The sequence below is a fragment of the Amphiura filiformis genome, chromosome 6, assembly GCF_039555335.1.
Source record: "Amphiura filiformis chromosome 6, Afil_fr2py, whole genome shotgun sequence".
In the NCBI taxonomy this organism is placed as follows: Eukaryota; Metazoa; Echinodermata; class Ophiuroidea; order Amphilepidida; family Amphiuridae; genus Amphiura; species Amphiura filiformis.
Window position 1 is genome coordinate 3,949,705 of NC_092633.1, and position 26,895 is coordinate 3,976,599.

At 37.2% G+C, this 26,895-nt stretch overlaps 2 protein-coding genes across 4 annotated transcripts in view; both read right to left on the minus strand.

Annotated features, from left to right (window-relative positions):
* Positions 1-406: 406 nt before the first annotated feature.
* LOC140154845 (glutamate receptor 2-like) lies at positions 407-8,131 on the minus strand. Its single transcript, XM_072177488.1, has 3 exons — positions 7,721-8,131; positions 3,330-3,608; positions 407-2,535 (listed from the first exon to the last, which is right to left on the minus strand). Exons 2-3 carry the CDS (start codon positions 3,606-3,608, stop codon positions 1,366-1,368), a joined length of 1,449 nt encoding a protein of 482 aa, XP_072033589.1. The 5' UTR covers positions 7,721-8,131; the 3' UTR covers positions 407-1,365.
* Positions 8,132-9,792: 1,661 nt separating this feature from the next.
* LOC140154848 (glutamate receptor 1-like) overlaps positions 9,793-26,895 on the minus strand; it is a 100,934-nt gene continuing 83,831 nt past the window's right edge. Inside the window, exons 9-10 of one of the 3 annotated variants that reach the window (XM_072177491.1) lie at positions 14,807-15,127; positions 9,793-13,172 (exon numbers count right to left, since the gene is read on the minus strand). In XM_072177491.1, coding sequence (XP_072033592.1) covers positions 11,958-13,172; positions 14,807-15,127 — 1,536 coding nt within the window. In that variant the 3' untranslated portion in view covers positions 9,793-11,957. Of the gene's footprint in view, positions 13,173-14,806; positions 15,128-22,468; positions 24,203-24,922; positions 25,208-26,895 lie in introns of those variants that run through there. The other 2 variants (XM_072177493.1, XM_072177492.1) reach the window with 2 other exon arrangements.

Genomic DNA, 26,895 nt, shown 5'->3' on the forward strand with positions numbered 1-26,895 from the left:
AAGGCTCAATTGTTTTACCATCAAGCTTCAATTGGATGTCAGACACCAAATTTAACACTCTTGATCCAGCAATAACAAAAACTCAGTTTTTTCATGGTTCAATTGCAGTTTGTTTTGCAACATGCACATATTAAGATCAGATATGCACTTGGTAATGCGATCCATGTCCGTTTACTCTCTCCGGGAATTTTGTGATCAAAAGCAGCATATAATTTGATGTCATCTGCATAGCAGTGAAAACTAATATTATGACGGCGAATTATATCCCCTATTGATGAAATATACAATATAAAACCGCGAGGACCTACAATAGAGCCTTGAGGCAGAGAATAAGTGAGGACGTGTTCATTGGATAAGACATTCTTCATGTTCTTATGGAAACCCTGATGGTACGGTTTTCCAAAGTCTCTGAAGGATAATGTCAAGTAACACCAAAAGTACAGTCTTGCTGTCGTCAACGTACTGGAGAAAGTCATGGAAAGCTCATGCCGAGAATGACGCATAGGTTCAATCTCATATAAAAACACACACAGACCAATATTTGCCCAATCATCGGTTAATCCCAGCATTGGGACATACGAATGACCAGATGGCAAGATGAGTTATTTATATACAGTTGAAATCCATACACCACCTATGGAAGACATGATAATCTCCCATACGGGCTCCCTCCTACACCAGGGTGTAGTTTTCCAGGGTGTAGATTACCATTCAGGTAACCCTATTTTGAAATTTACACTCACCGTGTGGAAGATTAATGTCATGTCTTCCATAGGGGTGTATGGATTTCAACTGGAATGGGAAATTATATCAGCAGCCAGCAAAGAACGCACATTTTACCATTTCGCAATGATGTCTTGGCCAAGCATTCTATTTAATACCTTTTAATAGCAACCATCACATGGACCATCGGCGTCTTACTAAAAAGACCGAGCCAGGTCTAACCATAATCATCAATATACTGTGACTGTGAGTCTGCCTAATTTAAGTGATCTCTTAGGATACCGACAGTCACGATGTGACATTTTGTGGATTATTGTTCAAAATAGCAATTTAAGATAGTATATTCAGAAAAAAAGAAAGATTTAGTCCGGTTTCGTATCCACATATTTTGTCTTCTATATCTATCTATTAATTATGTCATTTGTTTAACTTCACCATGATGGGCCTTCAAAGTCGAGCAAGGTCTAATCACATTTGGTTGCCAAAACTATTTGAGTCTGTCTGAGTCATTGTTTAGAATACCGACATTCTTGATGTGACACTTTGTGGATTGCAAATTATTTGTTATCAACCCAAAATAGCAATTTAAGATAAATTCAGGAACAATGATTCGGTCCGTTACTTATTCACATCTTACGTCGTTTAGATCCACATATTAGGGTCAGGAGGAGGTAATTTATTTTTCTGTGGTTCTGAGCCGTAGTTATCTCGTCCTCTGAATCGTTCTTTCGCTTGTGGTTTCTGCTTCTTTGGTATCGAGTGATGAGTTCCCCCGCGCATATTCCAATACAAGAGCTCTCCCAGAAACAGCAATACAGACCCACCGATACCGATACACAACATGTAATACACACCAGAAATATCATTTACAGTATATGAATATGCACCGGATCTTTCGTATACAGTAAGATTATGACAGTATGTGCTACGATCATCAGTATGCCACCAGTCCTTCTCTAGATCTGCTATGACGCCGCTGTCACGAAGAGTCTCAATAGCTGCGGTTATATGTTCAGCCAACGGAGAGCCTTTAGCGACAGCAAATGCGTATTGTGTGCGTGCAAGGTAGTCACCGACTACCTTCACGTCACATGGTTTTTGTTTAGCAACCCAATTAAGTTCTGGCGTTTCACCAATAATAGCGTAGAACCCGTTAGAATGTCGCACCCTTTCAACGCCTTCTCTTAAATCCTTGGCGTAGACGTTGGCGTGGTCGTTGTTCATTTTATGCCACAGAGCTTTCTGATTTCCCTTCAAGTAATGATAAGTGTTGCCACCCAGGACGGTGCCAAACTTTACCGTGTGTTGCGATTTGAGATCGTTAATGTCTTTGATGAATGCAAGTCTTTGATTACTGGTAATGAAGAATCCGAGATTAGTTAGGTATAGAAACACCATTGCCAGTAGGTAAAGCCACCAAAAACCGGCAATACATCGGCTGGCATTAGATCGCGGTGATGAATCGGAACTTTGCAAAAAGAGCGTTGAAGTGCAAAACCAGATAGAATTAAAGTAGCTGAAATTCTTTGCTTTCTCTTCTTCAGCTTCCATTTTCTCGGCAAGAGCTTTCCATTCGTACGGATCGTATCGATTAAACACGAAGAGGAAGAATGTAACCAGGAACATGACGAAAGCATGCAGGAACCAGACTTCGATGGTGAACGGGTATATGATACGGAATGGGTTATGTTTGGCATAATTTGGATTGAGAACCAGTGCCTGGATGCCACTACTCATAAATGGAGAAGTGAAATCAACTGCAGTTTGTCTTGATGTTGTCACTGTGAGAGGTCCTGCTGCCACGTCTGCTTTCTGAAGGGAAGAAAGACAAAATAGCCATGACAATGATTAGAAATGATGGTATATAAATGCCAATATTCGGATCAAATGCTTTTTATAATGTGTGTTATATTGTTAAAATAATTCCCATGCATATTGTTTGTGCGTTTGGACAGTATTGTTGTGGGACATGAGAACACATCAGACATATCGAATTGCATTCTGAATACGAAGAATGTCCTTCTGATATCAAATAATTATGATTTTTGAAATTCGCGATAATACACATTTTATGGCAAATGATTAAAAATTGATATTTTTGATATTTAATAGTCCTCGAAGTATACATACAAGCCGACGATCAATTGAAAATGTTGACCTTTCGTACTGAAGATAGGGATTTTCTCCCCAAACACCAAAAACGAATTGGTCTTTTTGAGAAAGAAATTTACATTTTCAATATGAAAGGTCAAATTTTTCAATTGATCGTTGGCTTTTCATCCCAGCTATACATACACATTAAGTACATATCATTAGATCTATATAGTTTACTTCGAGGACTGTATATCAAAATTTAAAAAAAAATTGATATCAGAAGGACATTCTTCGTATTCAGAATGTAATTCGATATGTCTGATGTGCTCTCATGTCCCACAAAAAATACTGTCTCATACCAGAGCCCTTAACATCGCTTAGATTTTGAATTTGTAACAATAAATTCGAGTGCTAGCCAATAAGGGCATTCCAACTTGCAAATATTATTGTAGCCGTTGAGTTTACAGTATTTTGCTCTCATCACAGGTTATACAAAAATTCGATCCACTCACCCCACGAACAACTTCTCCGATCATTCCATCCCAGATCTTACTATAATCTCCTGGAGCACCAAACTTGTTGTCAGGAACCAGTTCCACCTCAAACTCAAAGTCAATCCCTCTGATATGGTCACCAATACGCACCAGTAGTTCCATGATGTAGCCTTCAAATCTGCCGTTACCGGTATACTGTGCAGATCCAATTTGGCGTTTGTAGCGGTAATTCCTGTAGCGTTCTCTATCGTTGTTAGATTGTAGCAATTTATCTCGTAGGTACAAGAAAGGTGGCATCTGAAAAATGGCGGGAAAAAATGAAGTAAAGATTAAAATATAATGAAAAAATGAGAATACTGGAAATTTGATGGCAAAAAGTGATTTGTATTACGGCGTGAATAATTATAATGTGCAATATTTCAATTTCATTTTAACAAGAGCTTCTGAGAAAGAAGTTAATTGCCAAATTGCCAACAACGGAATTTAATTCAAAAATGATACATCATTATTTTTGCACGATTATACTAATTATTCTAAAAACTATAATTAAAAAAAAATTAAAACACATAAGGCAATGTAAAATTAAATGTTAGTCATGGTTTCTCTTGAACAATGACATTATTTACATGGGTTAATAACAATTGTTATTATGATGTAATGGGTTTAAACAGTTCACCAAGAATTCGAACTATTATTAATGATGAGAGCAGCAAATTAGCAGATATGTTTAGTAAAAATACAACGCAATGACAGTTAGGATATCATACAATGCTAATGAAAACGTCATAAAACACATAATAATGAACAAAATGTGAGACCCATAAATTGCATTTCAATTATGCTTTACCCATTATAAAAACAAAACTTTACTATTCATAAATCCGTGACATTTTCTTGTTATGGATAACATTGTATTATTAAATATGTAAAAACAAAGACATGCAGGATGTGGATTTCAGTTAGTAACCGCTAATTATTAACAAACACCGTTTAGTTAACCAGTTGACACCTTTAGATAATTACATACCATATATTATTGTCTTTCAATAAGACTGATCATTTACTACTTGTTAGACATTGGTCTATGTAATGTCTTGAAGAGCTGTTGTCACTTTCACTTACACTACCACATTCCTATTGGTGCCAACCCCAGAGATACACTACTGCCCAGCTACTCTGTGGCTATACTCTACAGTCTGTCCACATAGAAGTACAAACCAAATTATATGGCATCGGGGCCGATGCTTCGCGTCAAACGCACTGCGTGTTTAAAAACGCGACTCGTAAAGAGCGTGGTGAGCTCGGCAAGTACAAATCGCGCAGCAGTTGGCGCGCCAAAGGAGCATTAACGATTGCACCGAAATAATAATTATTATTATTTATATCAGGCTTTTGAGCGATACAATAAAACTGTATATTGTACAATATTTGCAAAATACCCGGATGCAATACAATATTTTTTAAATATTGTACGCGTATCTCATACGCGTCGCGCGTAACCATGGTGACAGCACCAACACGCGTCATGATACAACAGCACAACAATACATACATCGTAACGGCTCACTGTAGGAGATTTCGTACTGTACAAACAAGCAAAATCACCAACTTAATTCGCGGCGATTCTGGATGATGATAACCTTAGGAAATATAATCCACATCTACAAATAAACCTATAATAAGTATTTCGAAATTGTCTTTGGAGAGTAAAGAGCAGAAAACAAGAAGGTCAAAAGGTAAGCTTACATTACAATACACATTGGTTAAACCCGGGTGGCTAAGTAAGCTTAAATTTTCATTTTACCACATAGCAAAAGCCTGATATAAATAATAATAATAATATTGAATGGCTTCTTTTTGTGTGATACAAGAATATATTGCACTCGATAGAAAATATTGCACTCGTCTTCGACTCGTGCAATATTTTTCTATCTCGTGCAATATATTCTTGTATCACACTCAAAGCCATTCAATATTATATAACTATACCTCAAAAATATTTATTAGGTAATTCAGACATCTTATTGGTTAATAACGCCAGCGTCCGAGTACGGTATTTTGACTACTTCCACGCCCCTGTGCAATTACGCGCACGCGGGGAAGTAGTAAAAACTTCCGCACCCCTACTACCACACGGTGTCTCGACCCCACGCGTCACCGTTCCTTCAGACGTAGCATTTTGCTACACAACAGCGATTCTGCAGACGCGTTTATCGTGAAAATGGTGTCTGCTGCTGTTATTTTGCCGAGATTACCGATGAATAATAACTCGTTTGACATTTGACGTTATATATGAAACAAAATGTTATTTTTGGAATGTTAAAAAGAAACTTAGAATAATATATATATAGGTCAAAATGTAAATTGATTGAACAGAAATGCTCCAATAAAATCAGGTAAGCAAAATATGAAGCTTATTTACCATGCCGGCCGGCACATTGACTGGTGTGTGTTTTGACTTTTGTTTACGATATTACCGTGATAGTGAAAATATTTATGAGGTATAGTAAAACAAATACAACATGTTCCATTTCGGGGAAGTAGTCAAAACTACTGGTCCCTCGAATCGGTGTCAAATCATCCAACACCTCGGGACCAGTAGCTTTGACTACTTCCCAGGAAAACATGTTGTATTTGTATATTCTCATACCTCCAGTTTCCAAGGTCTATTTACTTTGTATTTCTATGTGGGCAGACTGTATCAGTAAGTACCAAATTCCTGTTGTTGCCGCCCCAGAGGTAGACAGATACCTTGTGACCAGAAAGTACCAATCCAGTAGAGGTGTACTGTACGTGTGATTCCGATACTGGTACTCTAACTAGTACCAATGAAGTAGCTGGGCAGCAGTGTATCTCTGGGGCGGCAATAACAATAGGAATCTGGATCGACCAGAATGCAGTATCTGCTTTCCAAGCTAGCCACTGATGAATACAGTCAGCGATTGCCTAGACTATGCCATAGTCGAATTTTATTAAAAATATGTTATTATTAGTCATGATGAACCCATTTCGTTGAACTCAAAATTATACTGATGTTTATTAAAATTAAAGTATTCAATAGTAAAATGGTCATAAAGAGTTAAAAATATCAGACGATTAGTGACAATAAAAGTAATTGAATGCAACATTATCTTGCATAATTATAACGGCTCACTTTAATACTGAACAATTCTGATTTTGGAATCTACCAGTTTATTGATAGCGAACCCCGAAATTTTAAGCTAACAAACAGAGGGAGTAGGGTGACTGATCAGATGTGAAAATCTATCAATTGTGCACACATTAATTAAATCAGAGTTTTAAGCTTAAATACAATATCCAGAGTATGCACAATGGGCAAGTGGATTACGGGGTAGTCTAGCGATTGCCAAATGTAACGTGCCAAGGGTAATAGACAAAGATTGGTGTTACTCGACTTACTCGAAGAAAATTAGTATATTATCTTGTCACAAAACCTTACTTTACGTGGTTAGTAGACTATATTGATGCATGAAAGTGAATCTTGAGGGTACATGGGCATTCGTTGTGTTATCTGTATTGAAAGTGCGAGTGAATGGGATAAAAATGAATTGTCCACGTAGAGAATATGTCAAACATTCTTGAGGCGATCAATGATCAAAGCAAATGAGAGGAAATTCAGATTCAAGTCGTTCTTATCCATTATAATGTTTTCAAAAAATACCTGTATGGCGCAACCTTAAAATATTTTGATAGAAATATCCTCATGACTTGACCAGGTTGACAATCCTAAAAATTGAGGTCTGAATGAAGGAATGTAGGTGTGATGTGGACAAAAAAGACAAAATAATTATGATCTTTTCGATTGATATTAGTATACATGTAGTGCTTGGGTCTTCTGACAAAATTGTCTATTATTACTGAAATGCAATAATAGTAAATAAATTATATATTATATTATTTTGATAGAAATATCCTCATGACTTGACCAGGTTGACAATTCTAAAAATTGAGGTCTGAATGAAGGAATGTAGGTGTGATGTGGACAAAAAAGACAAAATAATTATGATCTTTTCGATTGATATTAGTATACATGTAGTGCTTGGGTGTTCTGACAAAATTGTCTATTATTACTGAAATGCAATAATAGTAAATAAATTATATATATAAGGGAAAATAAGTACCAATTGTTAGTGTATTATTACAAAGGAAGGTAAATATAATTAGACAAAATAATTATGATATTTTCGGTTGATATTAGTATAGTGCTTGGGTCTTCTGACGAAAGTGTCTATTATTACTGAAATGCAATGGTAAATAAATTATATAAGGTAAAATAAGTACCAATTGTTAGTGTATTATGATTAGTATTATTACAAAGAAAGGTAAATTAGTCTGATTAGTTTCCTGCAAAAAATGAGGAAAATAGGAGAAAAGGAAAGTCTACTTACAGGTTACAGGTTCAGAACATTATCTGCTGTAGGGAAAAATCTCACTATAATTATATTTTAATAAGCCCAATCGCTATTGTAACTTTCGGTTTTTGAAAGCACTTTTGGGACACTTTGACCTCTGACATATCGGTGAAATTACTGTACATGATGCAGTCATGTCTACAGTAGAATTCATCTCGACCTTTGCAGGACTTAAACCCCATTAAAAGCTATTAAACCAAGATAACACTCATTGAAACAGCTCAACTGATTAAATCGGATCTTCTCTGGTTGTGCACAAGTGTCTGTTTTCATGTGCGATATCGCAATAAAGCTGGTATTATAGCTTCAGTTGGGTAACCGATTATAAAGGAAACGAAAGGAAACAATGGTATGTGTACCTTTGTTCACGAAATGAGACAATGGTCTGCTTTTGTAAACCAGCATTCTTGAAAATGAGCAACATAATGATTGTTGACTTAACACGGTTTGGAAATAATTTCTTCATATTTTTGGTGTTATCTGTCGTTTACATATCCTTCCTAAAACACAAAAGTGCGACCCTCTCCAAACACCTAAATTAGTTAAAAATTTAGGACATGTTACAAAACTATATTGTCTAGAATTTTAGAAGAGTACTTTTAATATTGGCCGGTTATTTTTCACACAGCGACGTTAACTAGGCAATGTACTATTACCTATAACATTAACTAAAACACCAAAGTACGAATATTTCCAAACATTTAAATTAGCTAAAATTTAGGACATGTTAAAAACTATATTTTCTAGAACTTTAGAAGAGTACTTTTAATATTGGCCGGTTATTTTTCACACAGCGACGTTAACTAGTCATATCCCCATACTTTTAACGTAGGGCTATTTGTAGAGGTCACGCGTCAATGGGAAAGAGCACTGTGTATTGTGTATAGGAAAACGGACAGTAACTGCAGTATGAATTATTATTAATTAATTTATTAAATTGTCATTATGTTATCATTAAAAATATTTAAACAATTAATTTATATAATAATAATGATTTTTGGGGTTTGCTTTCATTCTTGTAAAACATTTCAGATTATATTTTGTACGCACAAAAATTTTTTCTGAAGTTTCCCAATAGGTCAGAGGGCAAAGTGTGCCAAAACTGTTCCACAATGAATTGCAAACTTTTAATGCCGATTTGGCTTATTGACATCAAACACGATAATGAGCAGGTAATGTATGACGTAACTGTTTGCCATAATTAGTATACAAATATTAAATGTTTATGAGTACAATGGTAAGAATTTTTTATGAGGTGAAACATGAGGTGAAAACGGGGCTTTGCCGAGTTGAATGGAACAGTCCATATTTCACCAAATGAAAATATTCTTTCCATTGAACGCATAAGCACATTAAATATTTGTTTTATATAACTCATATAAAAAATTCTTCTTCCACTTTATTTTAAGAATCACTAGAAAAACAAAAAAAATTTAAAAAAATTACAAACTGTATTTATTTTAGAAGTGACACCCATACCTAATAACTGGCGAGTCGGGGTAATCTCCGTGCGAGTAATACGCTCGCGTCTGTCAGCGTTGCTATGGTAGCTGCGCGTGAGTACAATGGAAAAAAGACTATTGCATGGGCGCGGAGTGCAATAGCCGTTTTCTATAAATGGCAAGAATAATCAATAGCAATTGACCAATCAAATGATAAGAATCTTTGTATGAGTTATATAAGCATAGTTATAGATATAAAAGGTGGAGCAATATCATTTACATCCAAATGTGTTCCCGGCATTAAAAACAATTAAGTAATGGGTTCGGCTACCCACCCATTATTTACGTATTTGTATATACTGCCGTGGACACATTATGTGAAAGTAAAGGATACTGCTACCCCGGATAGAACTAGCTCTAGTTCCTCGGCTGGGATCGAGGCGCATAGCGCCGACAGAGAGGGGTTGTCATGGTCCCATACAGGCACTGAACAAGTGCTAACCCCGGACTGCTGCACCCTTTATTTCTTATTGCTTGTCATAAATAAGCTCAAATTGCTAACAGCAACACATACAAAGACAAGAATAATGAGAACTACCACGAAAGTACATTTTCTCCCAATAACTTGTTTATTTCCCATTTTTTTTGTGCAATTGATTATAAAGGTAACAAAAAAGACAATAAAAGTATATTTTACAAAAGAGTTGCTAGGCGAGTGGTCGAATTTGTACAAATACCACTAATTTTATTTTTTTAAATTGGTTCAAAGTATGTATTAAAATTATGATTGTCTCAGATATATCATCATAAAAATTACATTTATTCTTATTTATTACTATTATTATTACAAATATTTATTGGGCACATTTCCAAACTGCCAAAGTGCATTGTACATGCCTTCATAATAAAGACTCATACAAAAGTACCAATGACATTTTATTATTATTATACACGTAGAATATGATAAAAAAGTTAAAAATCGATTAATTTAAAAAACAAATATACTCACACCTCACACACACCCCTAGCTCACCCCAGCCTGATACCCTAAACATACCATTCACACAGACTTTACATACTAGTAATTACTTCCCGACTCAACCAACGCCTAATTACACCCACGCCTCCACCACACACACCCCTACGTATACAATAAACATGATGAATTTAGTATTGCGTGATGTAGGCGTAATCATTATGGTAATAGTGCGTCGCGTGGTGTATCTGGTATCAAAATGGTCTTGAACAGATTAATTAGCTTCATTACAAACATCTCCCATCCATCTAACCAACACCACTTACAACTACCTCGACCGGCGGTTGACCGCCGGTTCCGGGCGGTTCCGTCCACAGGTCAATGATATAATATGGAGAATGCATGAGAAACATGAGCAGAACTTCAGGGCAGGAAAATCAATTCTTCCTATTGTACTACCACTTGCTTGAAATCACCCCACTGTTATTATTGTATTATTACTTGCGCGGACGACTGGATGATATAATATCTACCAGCCATGAACCAGGGTGTGACGACTGACCTCATTACTGTCTATATTCCCGTAGATATTTAGAACCACCTGAAACCGCCGGAAACTGGCTGTCATCTGGCGGTCGAGTTATGATTTGATCCCTAAGTAATATCCAAAACCTTAGAGAGTTAATACAACCAATCAAGAAAATTAAGAATTAAAAATCTTTAAACAATATAATATAGAACTTCTATGAAGCCGCGAAAGGGATACGTAAATTGGTTTGTTGACAAGTATTTTTTTTTTCAAACTATCTGTGGATAAATTCTCCGGATAATCATTTCTCGAGATTATATATTATCCTGGGATAATATTATTATTCTACCCGGGATAAATAAATTATTACACAGTGTAATTAAAATTACAAAAAAAGAAGAAAAAAAGAAAGAAAAGAAACTGTACACAAATCTACATGACGAATTCAGCATGTTCTGTATATGGGACGTATTAAAATTTTAACCCTCCTATTTATCATGTTTATAAAAGTCGCTAAAGTGAAATAAAGGACAAACAAGATTCGACTGCAAAAAGAAGTTTGTTGGCAAGTTTTAAACCCACAGCCCGAACCTAAATGACTTGCCCCTAACAGATACAGTTGCATTGGTATGTCTTTCTTTGTCGGCTGGGCCATGGGGGTGTAGAATAAAAATTACATCCCCTTTTTTGTTGGGGCGGGGGCAAAGACGAAACAAATCCCGGTTGCATTATTTTGACCCGGTATTATCAGTGGAATATATAGTTGCTGCACATGCTGTAGCTGCAGCTGCTACTGTTGCTGTTGTGTTTGAGCTGTCTTGGTGCTCAGGTCTTGAAATTTTAGCTGAAAATATATGCACAATTTTGGGATTTATGTATGATATTAAACAGTTGAAGGAGCACATACTGGGTTTTTTTTAGAGAGACTATAGATGTAAAGTCTTCGAGCAACAATGGGTACTTTCAAACATACAGTATACAAATGAAAATGGCCGTATCAAATTTTTAAATCGTTATTCGTATTTGCTTTCTTATAGTAGCATTCAGCAAATTCTTTCAGCTATTGCGTAAAAAGAACTAGGTCAGGCTATCAGAGAAACCTACTACCCTGTTTACGCTATAAACATCGCCAAACAAATCGACAGACAGATCGCTGAAGACACTTGTTGGAAACTTTAACTTTGTTGTTTTGAAATCGTTCCAAATATAAATCATAAAGTAGGTCTCTGCACTACCCCATTAACCATTCATTCAGGCTACCCCATTCTAGATCCACATGTTCGCATCGCCACCACGTGCTCCTCCATCATTTTGAATTTTACCACGTGTATCATTGAAATTATTGCCGGATGGCCTAAATCCACCATCTTTGCTACGTTTGATTTCCTTCTTCTTCTTTGGCTGGCTTGGAGCATGGCCCTTCTCACTACCACCGAAGCAGTTGTAGTACACATACTCTGCAATGAACACCATGAATGAAACTACAATTCCTATTGTTAGCATGTAGTAGAGGCTATTTAGGTCATTGACGAACAGCGAGTATGCGCCATCTCGCTCGAATATTGTTTGATTTCTGCATCTGTTCCAACGATCATCCAAATCCCACCAATCTCGCTCCAGATCTTCGAGGACGCCATTATCTCGCAAAGCTTCCAAAGCACTTGAAATGTGATCTCGCAATGGGGAATCTTTAGCTACTGCAAATGCGTACTGGCCACGATGGAGGTATGCCCCAGCTATATCAACATCGCAAGGTTTCTGACTGGCGATATAGCGCAAAATTGGACTTGGGCCGAGAAGGGTAAAGCGCCCATTAGATTTTCTCACTTTGTCTACGCCTTCATGGAGGTCCTTGACATATGGGCTTTCGTGGTCGTTGTTCATCTTGTGCCACATGCTCTTTAAAGACTTGGTTTTCTTGAACACATGGTATGAATCGCTGCCTTTGTACGTAGTGCCATATTTGATTGTTTTTTCTGCTTTGAGATCAGCTACGGACTTGATGTAATTCAACCTCGTCTGCGATGTAATGAAAAACTGCACATTGACAATGTACAGAAAGACCATGAACAACACGTAGAGATACCAAAAGGCGGCAATGCATCGAGCAGCATTTGAGCGCGGGGACTTGTCACTACTTTGAAGGAAAAGGGTCGAAGCGCAGAACCACAAAGAATTGGAAAACGTGAAATCCTTTGTGTGGTCTTCCGTGGCTTTCCCATCCTTAGTCGCCCGTTTCCATTCGTATGGGTCAAAACGGTTGGCGGCCCATATCATAAGTGCAACTAAGAAGAAAACAAATATACTGAGAAACCAGACTTCGACAGTAAACGGGTACATAATGCGAAATGGGCCATGTTCAACGTATGACGTATGTAGAGTCAAGGCTTGAATTCCAGTGGCCATGAAGGGCAAGGTGAAGTCCACAACACTCTGGCGAGATGCTGTAACGGTAATAGGTCCTGCAGCAACATCAGCCGTCTATAAACGTAAAATGTTAAAAAATCACAGCATTAGAAACATATTCAGTATCATTCTTGTCTGATCACCTTCTGTTCCATTCCCTATTATTTAAGTTGGTTCACCTCAAGTTCGGTAGTGACGTACATGCGTATTTCGCTCGCCGCAGTATTGAATCGCGTGCGTAAAGTTAAATGCGTTGAGTGTACACCCACGCATACACGGGAGGTTTGTCGCTACGGTTGCGGTGCAACCGCGAAAAAACATTGACGTCACTACCGAACTTGGGTTTAACCAAATTATAATTTTCTATTATTTTGGGAAACGTTTTCTTAAGCCCTTCAACATGCTGGTGTATGAGTATCTATTATATATAGGCCTACATGTTATAAGGCTCCCTTGATCGACCACTTCAGTAGAGTTATGTCTAAGATTCGGGAACAGTAGTCATAGAGATAATGGAGGTTGGGGAAGTTGTAATAAACTTTTTTTTTTTAAACCAACACTGTCCCACATCCGCAAATTCAGTATGTAACTATACACTCACACCAACGTAGCCATAGTTTCCATGCCCTTTTTTGCGGCGGATGCGACAATTTATATAAACTTTTTTACCCCCAGTTTTCCCCAAAAATAATTAGATGCAAAGAGTGGATTCAACTCCCTAAAAGTTTGTCGGGCTATATTAAGCAGTTCAGCGGGGGACAACTACAAATAAATTCGCGGTGGTCATAAACTTTCTCATTGGACATCATTTTAGTCAATGCCCTAAAAAGCACATCGAAGAACAAGGCAACATGATTCTGTAATATTCGTTGATATTCATACGTTAGATCTTAGTACATGTGGAATGCCAACATCTCAACCTAGATTGAAACCCACGAATACATCACGTTATTTTTGGTTTCTATAAAAACCTATTGTAAGGGTTGCACTGATGTGTGTGGAAAGACTATTATGGTAAGCTTTCGGCGCATTGAAATTCCAGCCTGCGCATTGAAAACTGACAAACACTCGGATTTTCTAGACCTGTTAACGTGAAAGATGCTTAATTTTATACACAGAACATAAAAAAAATGAGTCCGTAAAGCTGAAAAAGTGGTATCTGGCGCATGCGTAATGGGCAAAAAACGTACCAATCTATTGTATTCCCCTCGGCCCTCTATCGAAACTATTAAACAAGGAGGACCAATTAAAATGGCCATGCGTAGCTGCTGAAGAACTAGTGGATTCGGGCTACTACCATGGAGATTCCTGCCATGAAGATATCGGGATGGGGGTGATGACACTGTGTCCCGGGGGGGGTCACTCCCATTGTGGCCTGTACACCATCCGCGATAATCAACTTTTGAAAAGCACCCTAAACACGGATTTAACCCTTGGCTAAAACAATACCCTAAACAAGGATTTCATTCCTTGCATCAAATTTCATACCCTAAATTTCATTTCCGCGTATTAGCAATTGCAATTTTGCTACCCTTTTTTTTTTTTTTCATGTTTTTGACACCCTAAACGCGTTACGCGCGTATCGTGCTTACCCACGAAAAACTACCCTTTTACGCGTTTTCATTATCGCGGATGGTGTACAGGCCACAATGGAGTGACCCCCGGGCCCCAGGGGGGGCACTGTGTAGGGCCTAATTAGTCTCACTTACCCCTCTCACAACTTCACCAATCATTCCATTCCAGATCTTGCTATACGACGATCCAGCTCCGTATTTACCATCAGGTACAAGTTCCACCTCGTACTCAAAGTCTATGCCTCTTATTACAGATCTGATACGTTCCATAAGCTCCATGATATAACCTTCGTATCGGCCATTGCCAGTGTATTGTCCAATGGGGCCAGACCCAGAGAAGCCTGACCCAGAGGAGCTGGACCCAGATTCTGCCCGTTTGTAGCGGTAGTTCTGTAATCGTATCTCGTCGTTGTTCGATTGGATAAGCTTTTCACGAAGGTACACAAATGGCGGTATCTAAAACGAAAAGAGTCGAAGATTTTTCAACATTACTATTCAAGATGGTATAAAAACGATTAAATTAAAATTCAAGTTTCGCATAATCACGGCTTGAGGATGTTTTTGCAAGGAAACCAATGTCAGAGGCTGTGCAATAACATGATGCCTGGGATGGTAAAGAAATAGGGAAATACTTTTTGGCTAGCCAAAGAGGTGGGGGATCGATGCAAGTTGTTTTTGGTAGGTCAAAAGAATGGCGGGTAAATTCTGGCACTTTTCAATTGAATACCTGAGTGGAAGAAGGGCCCAACTCCATTTTTTTTACCAAAATGAGTTAGACCCAGCATTTTATTGCCAGCAGACTGTTCTTCCTTATGTGTGAAAGATGAGCCAAAATCCACTCTCTAAATAGTCTTCCATGTACACTTAATCATGAGTTTTCATGGAAGAAAGGCCCAACTCCATGGAGTTGGGCCCTTCTTCCACAAATATAGGGTTAAAGAGGAATTTTGTTCATCCATGAAATCTGCTTTTCACTACTATAAACTTTCTTCCTAACATATTACATGAGTTCTACTTGTGCAATTAATGGTGATTACCTAATTTCTGTAGCTATTTATAACACAGAACTGGCACTTTCAGTATATCAGTGGAAGAAGGGCCCAACTCCAGCTCGTATTAAGACCTGTACCGTTACCATGGAAACATGATATATAATTTCGAATGTATGTAATATTGTATGTTCATGTATTAAAGGTCCCCTGAAGATGAAAACATTCTGTCTATAAAACTTTTCCAAATATTAAGTTTTTTCTTAATATCTCAAAAACAGTTCTGATGGAGTTGGGCCTTTCTTCCACTCAGGTATTCAATTATACTCCTATATGATTCACGCCTTTAACAGTAAAGGTTCAAGTTTGGGCATCAAAAACATTTGTGCTGAAAAGGCAATATTTTTGGCACATCAATTATTGGCCGCGGTCCTTTTATAATGAAAGACTAAATCGCGTTTGACGTCAGGGCAAAGGCGCGCCGTGATTGGTTGCCGACCTGCGCAGTACGACGGCTTTTCTGTCTAGTTGTCGGACTACAATAGCTTACAATGTAATGTTGCCCATTCTCTATCTTTGATACAATTTATACAATGATACTAATCCAACTCTGTGGCAGTGGCGTAACCATGGTACGGGACGCACGGGGCACCACCGAGCTGGGGGGAGGGGGCAACATTGCCAAATCGTCCCGCCGAATCGACGGGAATATTGTTTGCCTACTAAAATGGTTATAATTATTGACCCAACTGTGTTCGCCAGGGCGCTCGGAAATATTAAAAGTATGGAAAGGAGATTAAAAAAAAAAGCATTATGGAATAAATGTCACACATAGAGCTGAGAAAAATGAGAAATGGAAGTTGCACATAAAACTTGCAATGACAAAGGTTTAGTATTCACATTTTTAATACGATACGCATTCATGATCAGCATGTGCTCCCGGTCCCCGCACTCCGTGCATTCGCGGGTATTCATGCTTGTCGGTGAACTTTAAAAACACCCCCTTTTGCATCTCATTTCGCGAAGTTTTTAGGGGAAAAACACCCCTTTTTTAAACGATTTCGCGAATTATTTGCCCTTCGACAATACCCCTATTTTCGCTAAAACATGAATGATATTTCTAATATACTCTTTTCTGGCAGAAACGCGTGCACGTGGTTTGAAAAAACACCCCTTTTTTTGTGTGTTTCGCGAATCGCGTTTCTTCATCTGAATACACCCCTTATTTCGCGAAATTTTCGACGAGCATGAATACCCGCGGATGCACGGAGTGCGGGGACCGGACATGTGCTATGCGGAGTGAATGTGTAGCTGCATGGTGTTTACTATTATAGCTTCAAGCTTCAAAGTGCAACAAAAGAAAACAATGCACATGCAGAAAAACATATGGTAAGCTTATGCGGCCCATACACGATCAATGCTATTGATCAATATTGCGGACCCTAAATGCAGGAGTGGATACAAAATCTACCATTGTGCGTGTACAATGGTAGATTTTGAATCCACTCTTGTATCAAGGGTCTTTGATATTGATCAAAAAAATTGAACGTGTATGGGCCCGTGGGCTGATGGCTGAAGGACAACACTGTTGGAAAAAAATCGTGTATTTCATCTTCATGATTACTTATTATACACGCCATTATACAGTCGTGTACGAGTCATTTCCTTACCATTAATTTTTGTTACTCGTTTTCTCATAATCTCACGTGTGCTAAATGTAAAGTAAATATTTACAATATTTGCATGCAATTGCAAGTTGTTATATTAGCAAGTATTTAGGTCAGACACATGTTATCAATAGAAGCATACGTTAGTTCATGGTTTTTCGCAGTTATAAGAAACAGAACAGTGGTTGTGTACATCATGTAAAAATTACTGTACCCATCACTGAGTGATTATGAACAAGACTGCCATATTAAAATGTAACATACGTGTATTAAGCACCACAAAGTTTGTAGATACATCTTATAGAAAGGTCTTTTAAACGTCAACTACAAATGCTGGTCATTTAAAAAGGATTAAAATAATGTTACATTCGGCAGCAGCAGGCTTTTAAAAAATAAAATCACGCATTTAAGAACGATGAGTTTCTTGAGTCTGCTACAACACATGGTGATATACATGTGTACAAAGTAATTGTGCTTTGTAATAGCTTTGTAATTGTGTACGGTTAAAAAAAAGAAAAAGCGTTAGCAAAACGTGGCAAATTTCCTGCAAGCAAAGAAAAAAGGAGAGAATATATACTTACATCATGAAGTCATTAATTAAAAAGCAATTAAATATATAATCTTCAACTGGCAGACCCGTAGCCAATATTGTTTTGGTTGGGTTGCGGAATTGTCAAAAAGTGGATCTTTCCCCCTAAATAATTTCGCTTACTTCTAAAAATTGCTTTTTCGGGCGTTGTAAGGGAGGTGCGTCGCACCCTCGCAACGAGCCTACCAGTTTATAGCTTACCTTTGTTTGTCAAATCACAACATGATTTACCGCACAATGCGAAAATACTTTATACAAACAACATGTCAGACATAGACAACAAGCATGACATTTTCTATTAATTTTATTGATTTTTTTTACTTCCAATAGTATGATGAAGACACGCGGAAAGAACAGTAATATGTGACCGTACAGCACGAATGAGCCGTAAATTCCCTAAATTGTATTCTGAGTTACAGTGTAAAATGTGTATGAAGGTCGCATTCATCGGTAACTTAAGCTGGCGCGACATCTATCTCATTTTGATAGTCAAACACCAATCAATAATCCTATTGTTGAAGTGGATAAATATAGCTGATAATAAGCTTCTACCTTAGATGGCTATAGAATCTTTAATAGCGCTAGTCTTTGTTTTGGCTAAATCCTGTTCAAGTGGTGGGTTACCAGGCAAAGTTTTTTGTATAGGTATGTATATCCTACAATTAACAATGAGAGAACTTTCTTAAGCCTCTTTGGCTAATTATGACTGCTTGATATTTATTGCCAGCAATGTGGAAAAAGAGACACATGTAGAAACGAAAGAAGCTACCATTTTGTTGAAGGAGCAAAGTTTAACAAACCATTATCCCGTTTCTGGATATCGTTTGAAGTCAAATGATACACAATTTTAAAGCTTATGATGTATATTTTCTAAACACGAAATAAAACAAAATTGACCGGGGAGGAATTTACGGCTTATTCGCCGTGTACGGTCACATATGATATAACCTCAAAATTACAAAAGTATAGAACAAGACGTCATATCTTTGGTTAATGAACACATACCACAATACTAGTATATATTTTTCTTTATACAGTAAGCCAAAAAATTAAGGTACCAGTACTGTTATGTTCACCCATTATAATTCCTAAACAAAGACAGATATGTCATAATTAGAACCAGCAGCCAATAGCTGCATCTTTTAGCTCGAATTTAAGACCTCATTTGTTGAAATTGTTTAGGAAATTCATTTGTACACAATGCGTTAACGAACAAGAGAAGCAGCGCTGTGCTTTCATTGATTAACACGTTAAAACTAACGTTGTGCTTTCATTGATTAGAACACAAAAGTTTCTTTATTAGGTTTTAGACCACCGTTTCTTTAATTCTCAACCAATGAGGTCTTAAATCAGAGCTAAAGAGTACAGGTATTGGCTGCTTGTTTTAATTTTGACACATTTTTCTTTATAACACAACTGGTACCTTAATTTTTGGCGTATTGTAGGATCCACAACTTTTAAGTATATAGAAAACATACGAAATGTAGACGGAGAAATAAAGTTTCTAAGGTCCCAGGTTCAAATCCTGGATAGTCAGTGAAATTTTTTCACTGGCTGTCATTTATGTATGTGTTGACTTGACTTAAAAACCTTGCTCATACGAAATGTAGAAATATTTTTACGAAATGTAGAAATGTCAAATTAAAAAGGCACGTGTAGCCGCATTTGTTTTATACATCTGATCAGTTTATAGCGTCACATATGTGATGCGATCAAGCAAATTCAGTCGGAACTCGGAAATATTGATTTTGAGATATAACCAAACAAAGGTAATATTTTCTTTTGTTTCCTGTTGTTTTGGGAACTCTTTAATTGCCCATATCTTTGGAACTGGTTGTTCAGTTTTAATGGGGTTTTCTGCAAAATGCAGTTTTGTAAATGCTTTTTACTATCCTGTAAGAAACTGAAAATTTAATATTTCCGAGTTCCGACTGATTTTGCTTGATCGCATTACATATCATTGCGTTCGGTCACAATGGTCCATAAAAAGAGGCCGTTTTAAAAGTTGCACCGAGTCCATTGGAGTGAACATTTTAAAAATACACAATACTCAGATGTAACTTTTAAAACGGACTTTTTTACATAATAATGACCCATTATGATTGAACGCAATAATGTGTGATGCTATAAATTGGTCCAGATGTATTCAACAATTAAGGCTACCTTCTTACATTTTTACATGTATTGTAAAATATATTTTATCAAGTTTATTTCAAAAGGCGTTATAGGGGAACTTTCAAAGTTGTGGATCCTATACTACATGACCTCTAACAAAAGACATGTCATTATGAATCTGTTTTTATTCTCTTTCTGTTAAATAACTGACATTATGTACAAAATCCTAAAACCTGCAATCAAGATATTGGCAGATAAATATCGTCGCTTGCAAGACTTAGTGGCGTATCACGAAAATGGCCATTTTGAGATAACTGCATCTGAAGTTTTTGCAACTTTTAACCGTTTGTCATACATTGTATCGATTAAAATGTCCCCTTTTCTTGAATGGATATTAAAATATAAGTTAAGTTACATTTAATTTATAAAATACATTGTTGTCATATACCAAATATAGCCGCGATATACCAAAAAAGTGGTGTATGTCACATATTTACGACATAGTGGCGTACATGTATGTCACTGATACGCCACTATGTCGTCCAAAACAAGGGGAATGTTATGTAGTACACAATAATTCCATGGAGTGAGATACGCCAAACCAAATTAGTGATAATACTTAATTAATTAATGACATGCATGTCTTGAAAGTTTGTCAGAATATAGAGCTTTATACATAGATTATGAAACTGATCTTATCTCATTTTGTCAAAAATGGCTGATACGCCACTATCAATAAACATATTCTGAAGAAGCAAATGTACAACTTTAAGAATCAGTGAGAGCCAGTGACAAAATTATAATTTTATTGCTACAACTTGCACTTTTACTGAAACGCCAAATGACGTACAGCGCATGCATGGCCTACGTTGAAACTAAATTCGATGATTAAATATAAAATACTTTTATGAATATAAGATTATACGGCTGGAGTTACATCTAAGCTCAGAAAAAAACGAACTAAAACGAAAACAGGAATATATACAGAAATCTTTTTTTACAAGCACGTGGGTCGTGTGGGTGGCATTTGGGGGTGTACATTGCTATTGCTTCTGAGACTTGCGCATGATATGGGTCTCATGAAACACGTTGCTCATCTGAAAACATCGTAAACATGATGCATGGGATTATATACCTCTCTATTTAACGTCCTGTATGAGTTTACCTTGTGAGGACGTTCGTGAATCGTGGCATTACAATACCGACAAACAGACCGGGCAAACAGAGGACTTTTAGCGTCATGTTTTAGGTCCTCGGAAACATGCGTAATGCAAAGGTTATGGAAAGTGTGTGGAGGGGGTGGAGTGTCCACGTATCTTCCTTCAAGTTGTTGCAGGAACATGAAAATCTACACGCCACTCTCGTTTGGGTAGCATGACCTCTAAAGTATACTAGACAGGTTGCAACTCCTGGTATTAACTGAGTGCTAAACATTGTGGTTAAAAGCTGGACATAACTAATTTAGATACATAATATATATGGTCATGTTTTTAACCTGGGCACCAATAAAAGGTGGATTTGTTACATTTGCAACCCACGATGGGTCTTTGTATGCATGTATCATTACAATGCTTTGTAAGACAAACTTGAAATTGGTCTTATTTTAATGGCTAGTTATTAAGCTTTAAATCACAGTAGAAAAATAAAAATAATTTTACTTCTGCTAATTGCTACAGTTCGTTAAGCATAATTAGTCAGGGGTGGAAGATGTGGAGGAGGAGGATGTGGAGGAGGAGGAGGAGGGGGTGAAAATACAACGTTTCTCAAGAAAGGAGTGATGGATCATAATTCTGACAGTGGGAATGGATTCCTTGACCCCAAATCTATAGAGTAGGCCATAAAATTGGACTTGATAGCTATTGAAATGATCATATCTTAACACATTAGGAATTTCCGGACCCCCCCCTCAAAAATCGTTTTTTGGCCTGTACAAACGCATTTTTCATCCAATTTTGTTAAAACAGGTGTCAAAATGCTAAGGAAATGATGCTACATCAAATTTTGGGAAGTCCTCTTACATTTGGAGTATTTCCCAGAATTTGCCTAAAACACCTATGTAACACAAATGTGCCCCAGGTTAAAAAACAGGACCATATATAGGAATGCAAAATACCCGTATCCAAATTCCCATGCCCTATGTATGGTCATCAGCATAGGTCAAAGGTGATGTAATGATGTAAAATGTTAAAATTGCTTCAATTATGCCACAATATTATCATAATTGTTAAAAGAAAATGAGTTATTATGATAAGAAATATGACCAATTGCAACCACAACGAGAAACCAAGATTGCTCACAAACGTTAAAATATCACTTTTGCTAACGTATGAAATTAAATTTAGTTTTGACCGCATTTACATGCAAGTATATTATATCCAAAGCTGTTGGTACGAGTACATCAAAGAAAGTCTACAGTGCCCCGCTACAGTGGACATGGTGGATAACCAAATTGGAAGATTGCAAAGGTCATGAAGGATATGAAAATATCCGAGACTAGCCGTTTAACAAAAAACACAACTGTAAAAGAAAGATGTCAAAATGTGACATGATCTGGTCCATGGGGGCCAAAGGAGGCATTTTTGAAAATTCAGTTACTATAATTAATTCCTTATTCAATAATTTTAAAAGCTATCATATAGTGAAAACACCAAAGGTCTATCACACTTGATTCTAAAGTTATGAAGTTTTGTGATGTCTATTTTCTTATGTATTTAATTTTTTTTGACCCCATATTTTTGCCTTTATCTCAATTTCAAATTTGCCGCCTTTGGCCGCCATGGACCAGATCGTGTCACAAATATGAACCAAAAGTGTCTAAAAACCAAAAGTGAAAACTGAAAAGTGTCAAACTAACAAGAACAAAAAGTTCGTTAAAATCGTATTTGGATTTTCTACTGGTTAAATGTATACTTCCAAAAATGCAGACTGGCAGACATTTTTTTAGAAAATTTATCTAGATCCACATGTTTGGACCATCGCCACCGCCTGCTCCTCCAACGTTGGAGGTTTGGGTGCCGCTGCCGAATCCATCGTTGGCTCTTGGTTTGAAAAAACCATCGTTGTCTCGCCTCTTTTCTTTCTTATTTTTTGACACTTTTCGAGAATTATTCGCATTGCCGCCGCCGCGACATTTATAGTAAACTAATTCCACAACGAATAACATAATTGAGGAAACAACTCCTATTGCTAGTAAGTAGTAGACACCGTTGAGATCATTGACGAAGAGCGAGAACGCGCCATCTCGTTCGAATGCTGTAAGATTAGAACATCTGTTCCAACGGTCATCCAAATCCCACCAATCTCGCTCCAGATCTTCGAGAACGCCATTATCTCGCAAAGCTTCCAAAGCACTTGAAATGTGATCTCCCAATGGAGAACCTTTAGCTACTGCAAATGCGTACTGGCCACGCCAGAGGTATCCACCGGTGACTTCAACATCACATGGTTTCTGACTGGCGACATAGCGCAATATTGGACTTGGGCCGAGAAGGGTAAAGTACCCATTAGATTTTCTCACTTTCTCCACGCCTTCGTGGAGGTTCTTTACATACGGGCTTGTATGGTCGTTGTTCATCTTGTGCCACAAGCTTTTTAAAGATGAGGTTTTCTTGAGCACGTGGTACGTATCACTACCTTTGGCTGTGGCGCCATATTTGATTGTTTTTTCTGCTTTGAGATCAGCTACGTCCTTGATGTAATTTAACCTTGTCTGCGATGTCACAAAAAACTGAACATTGACAATGTACAGAAAGACCATGAACAATACGTAGAGATACCAGAAGGCGGCAATGCATCGGCCAGCATTTGAGCGCGGAGACTTTTCGCTACTTTGAAGGAAAAGGGTCGAAGCGCAGAACCACAAAGAATTGGAAAACGTGAAATCCTTTGTGTGTTCTCCCGTGGCTCTCCCATCCTCAGTCGCTTTTTTCCACTCATATGGGTCATATCGATTGGCGGCCCATATCATAAGTGCAACTAAAAAGAAAACAAATGCACTGAGAAACCAGACTTCGATAGTAAACGGGTAAATAACACGGAATGGATCTTGATGGACGTATTGAGTATTGAGCACCAACGACTGCATTCCAGTACTCATGAAGGGGAGCGTGAAATCTACCACACCCTTACGAGAGCCTGTAACGGTGAGAGGACCTGCAGCGATATCAGCTGTCTGTAAAAAATGAACACGAACAGAGAAAAAAATGTCAATCATATTTACTCAATGTACAAACTCGTTGTTTGAAATTGCGAACCTACTTATAATACTTGATGGACTTTTTAGTACAAAACAATGACTTTGGTCTCCCCATCGTTACGTCCAAAATTTGATTGATATGTTCAATTGGGTTGGAGGTGTGAAAACCCTTTTGAGCTGCTGAGAAACCAAAAGGCAGAAGTTTTTTGATTGCCGTAAAAGGGTGGCAAATACATTCGTGTGAGTGGTTAGTTATGGGCCGTTGTCATGGTTGTGGTGCAATCCACCATAATATGACATTATGGTCCTGCTCTGTTAACTAAAATTTTGGGAATATTTTCTGCCGATACATAGAGCCAGACACACACACACCCCACCCCCACACACCCCCCTACATAAATTTACATGTTGCTCATTTTATAATCACCTTTTCACATCATTTGGCGGAATAATAAGCGGCGTTACCAAACATGCCAAAATTACCGGGGTATGAGAGCTCGGGAGTGCGTAATAGTCCGGGGTAATCATGGTAATAGTTGGATAACGCATTTCCTTGATCTGTTGATGCAACATCATCCCAGTGACACAATAAGAATGTGAAATGCGAAATTAACATGCGTGTCCCAACTAGTACGCACTCCTCTATGGTTATAAAAAGTACCATAATATGTCATAATTATACGATTTGTCACTTACCCCTCTCACAACTTCCCCAACCATTCCATTCCAGATCTTGCTATACGACGATCCAGCTCCGTATTTACCATCAGGTACAAGTTCCACCTGGTACTCAAAGTCTATGCCTCTTATTACCGATCGGATACGTTCCATAAGCTCCATGATATAACCTTCGTATCGGCCATTGCCAGTGTATTGGCCGATAGCTCCGCCGGATTGACGTTTGTAGCGGTAATTGTGGAATCGTTCATCGTCGTTGCTCGATTGGGCAAGCTTTTCACGAAGGAATAAGAATGGTGGTACCTAAAACAAAGAAAACGTGTAACATACATGCTAATTTTGGTGGATTTAAGCGACAAACAATTTCCATTTGTACAGGGTGAGTCAAAAAGGTGCAAAGGGGAAAGAATCGATATTTAAGTGAGAACCAAGTTGAACTTTCCCATTTGGGAGCCCTATATTTTTTACTGCGATATCCAATTTTTTTGTCCACGAGGCACCGTGTATGTATTTTGAGAGCACATATTGCACAATAAAGACTTCCAGATTTGAAACTGACTTAAACTTATGTTGATATTTTGCGCTCTTTCAATTCCTTTTTTTCGGTTCAAACAAACTTCCTTATATTATTACTAACTCCTTCATACTTCTCTCGACTCCAACTCCAGTTTTTCTACTCTTATATGTCCAATTTACTGGATATTTTGTAATTCACTCCACCTCAATTTGCACGCATTTCCTTTCGACATTTGAAAAACCTGCTCACAAATTTGTTTGTTTCTTTTATAGAGAATGAACATGTACGTACGTACTTAAACAAGACCAGTGGCAATACACTTTGGGTGCTCCATTCTACTTCAGTGCAAATGAGGTTAAGAAATGGCAATTGTTCCAAATCTACCTTTCATAGAATGTGCTGACATTCAAAATTTAGATGGACAAGCATTCAAATTGGATATCGCTGTTACATGTCTCATAAAAACAAAATGGTAAATGCTAATTACTCAATTTTTCACAAAAAATCTACTAATGAGTACTTCGTTAATATAATGTTTTAAACCTAGCAAGTTTAATATAAAAATGGATTCTTTGCCCTATTGCCCCTTTTTTTACTCACTCTGTATTACGGTTTCAAATTGTTTTTACACCGAACAAAAGAGCACACGGTTCCAACAAGGATGGAAAATACCACAGATTTTGCGGATCTCTGAAAATACATATAGCATAGCCTGTCATTTTCTCAATTTTAAAAAGACTTTGGTTGGTGGGGCGGCACCGAACACAACCATTTTTGTACGGTTATATAACGTTTATAAAACGTTCTAAGAACATTTTAAAATGTTAATTGGAATCAAATCAAATACTGGAAATAAAATTGTATTTTACGTCACTACCATCAATCAGATATGTAAATTTAATTTCCAGTATTTTAAGATTAAGTTTTGAACTGCTGGAATATACTGGCCTAAAATATTTTCAGATGTTACCACAAACACTTGCAACTAATGTTATATATATTTAAACGTTTACAAAACGTTCCCTTTCAAATGTTGGCGAAATATTTCGCAGTAAATCTTTTGTCAATAGTGTTTTTTCATCCTAATTGACCCGAGAAATTAACTTAAAGCGTTGCTATGATCTGCTTATAATGTTTGAAAGTTTAAAAAACGTTCTGAAAACATGCGTATTATTTCCTCTAAAAATACTAACATATAAGTCTGATCCTTTATTCATTTAGTAGTCGAGCGTATATAAACATATCAAAAAAAGTAACTAAACCCCCTTAAATAATGACCATTATTCAAAAACGGGTGATTGTATTACAAATCTGTAAATGCGTTGGAAGCAGAATTTATTTCTGCACATTTTGACACCTCATTTGTAGCAATTGACTAAATATTGACGTTACAGCGTACATTTAAATCAATGTATCCCAAGATTTGAAAGTTGCAGTAAATTCTATTGATTTTGCATTCAGTGTAATGGAAGGA

Excerpts from the sequence above, each read along its gene's own strand:
- LOC140154845 (XM_072177488.1), bottom strand. The coding sequence starts at position 3,608 with ATGCCACCTTTCTTGTACCTACGAGATAAATTGCTACAATCTAACAAC. Across the intron at positions 2,536-3,329 it reads TCGGAGAAGTTGTTCGTGGG|AAAGCAGACGTGGCAGCAGG; the intron begins GTGAGTGGATCG and ends TCTTCCCTTCAG.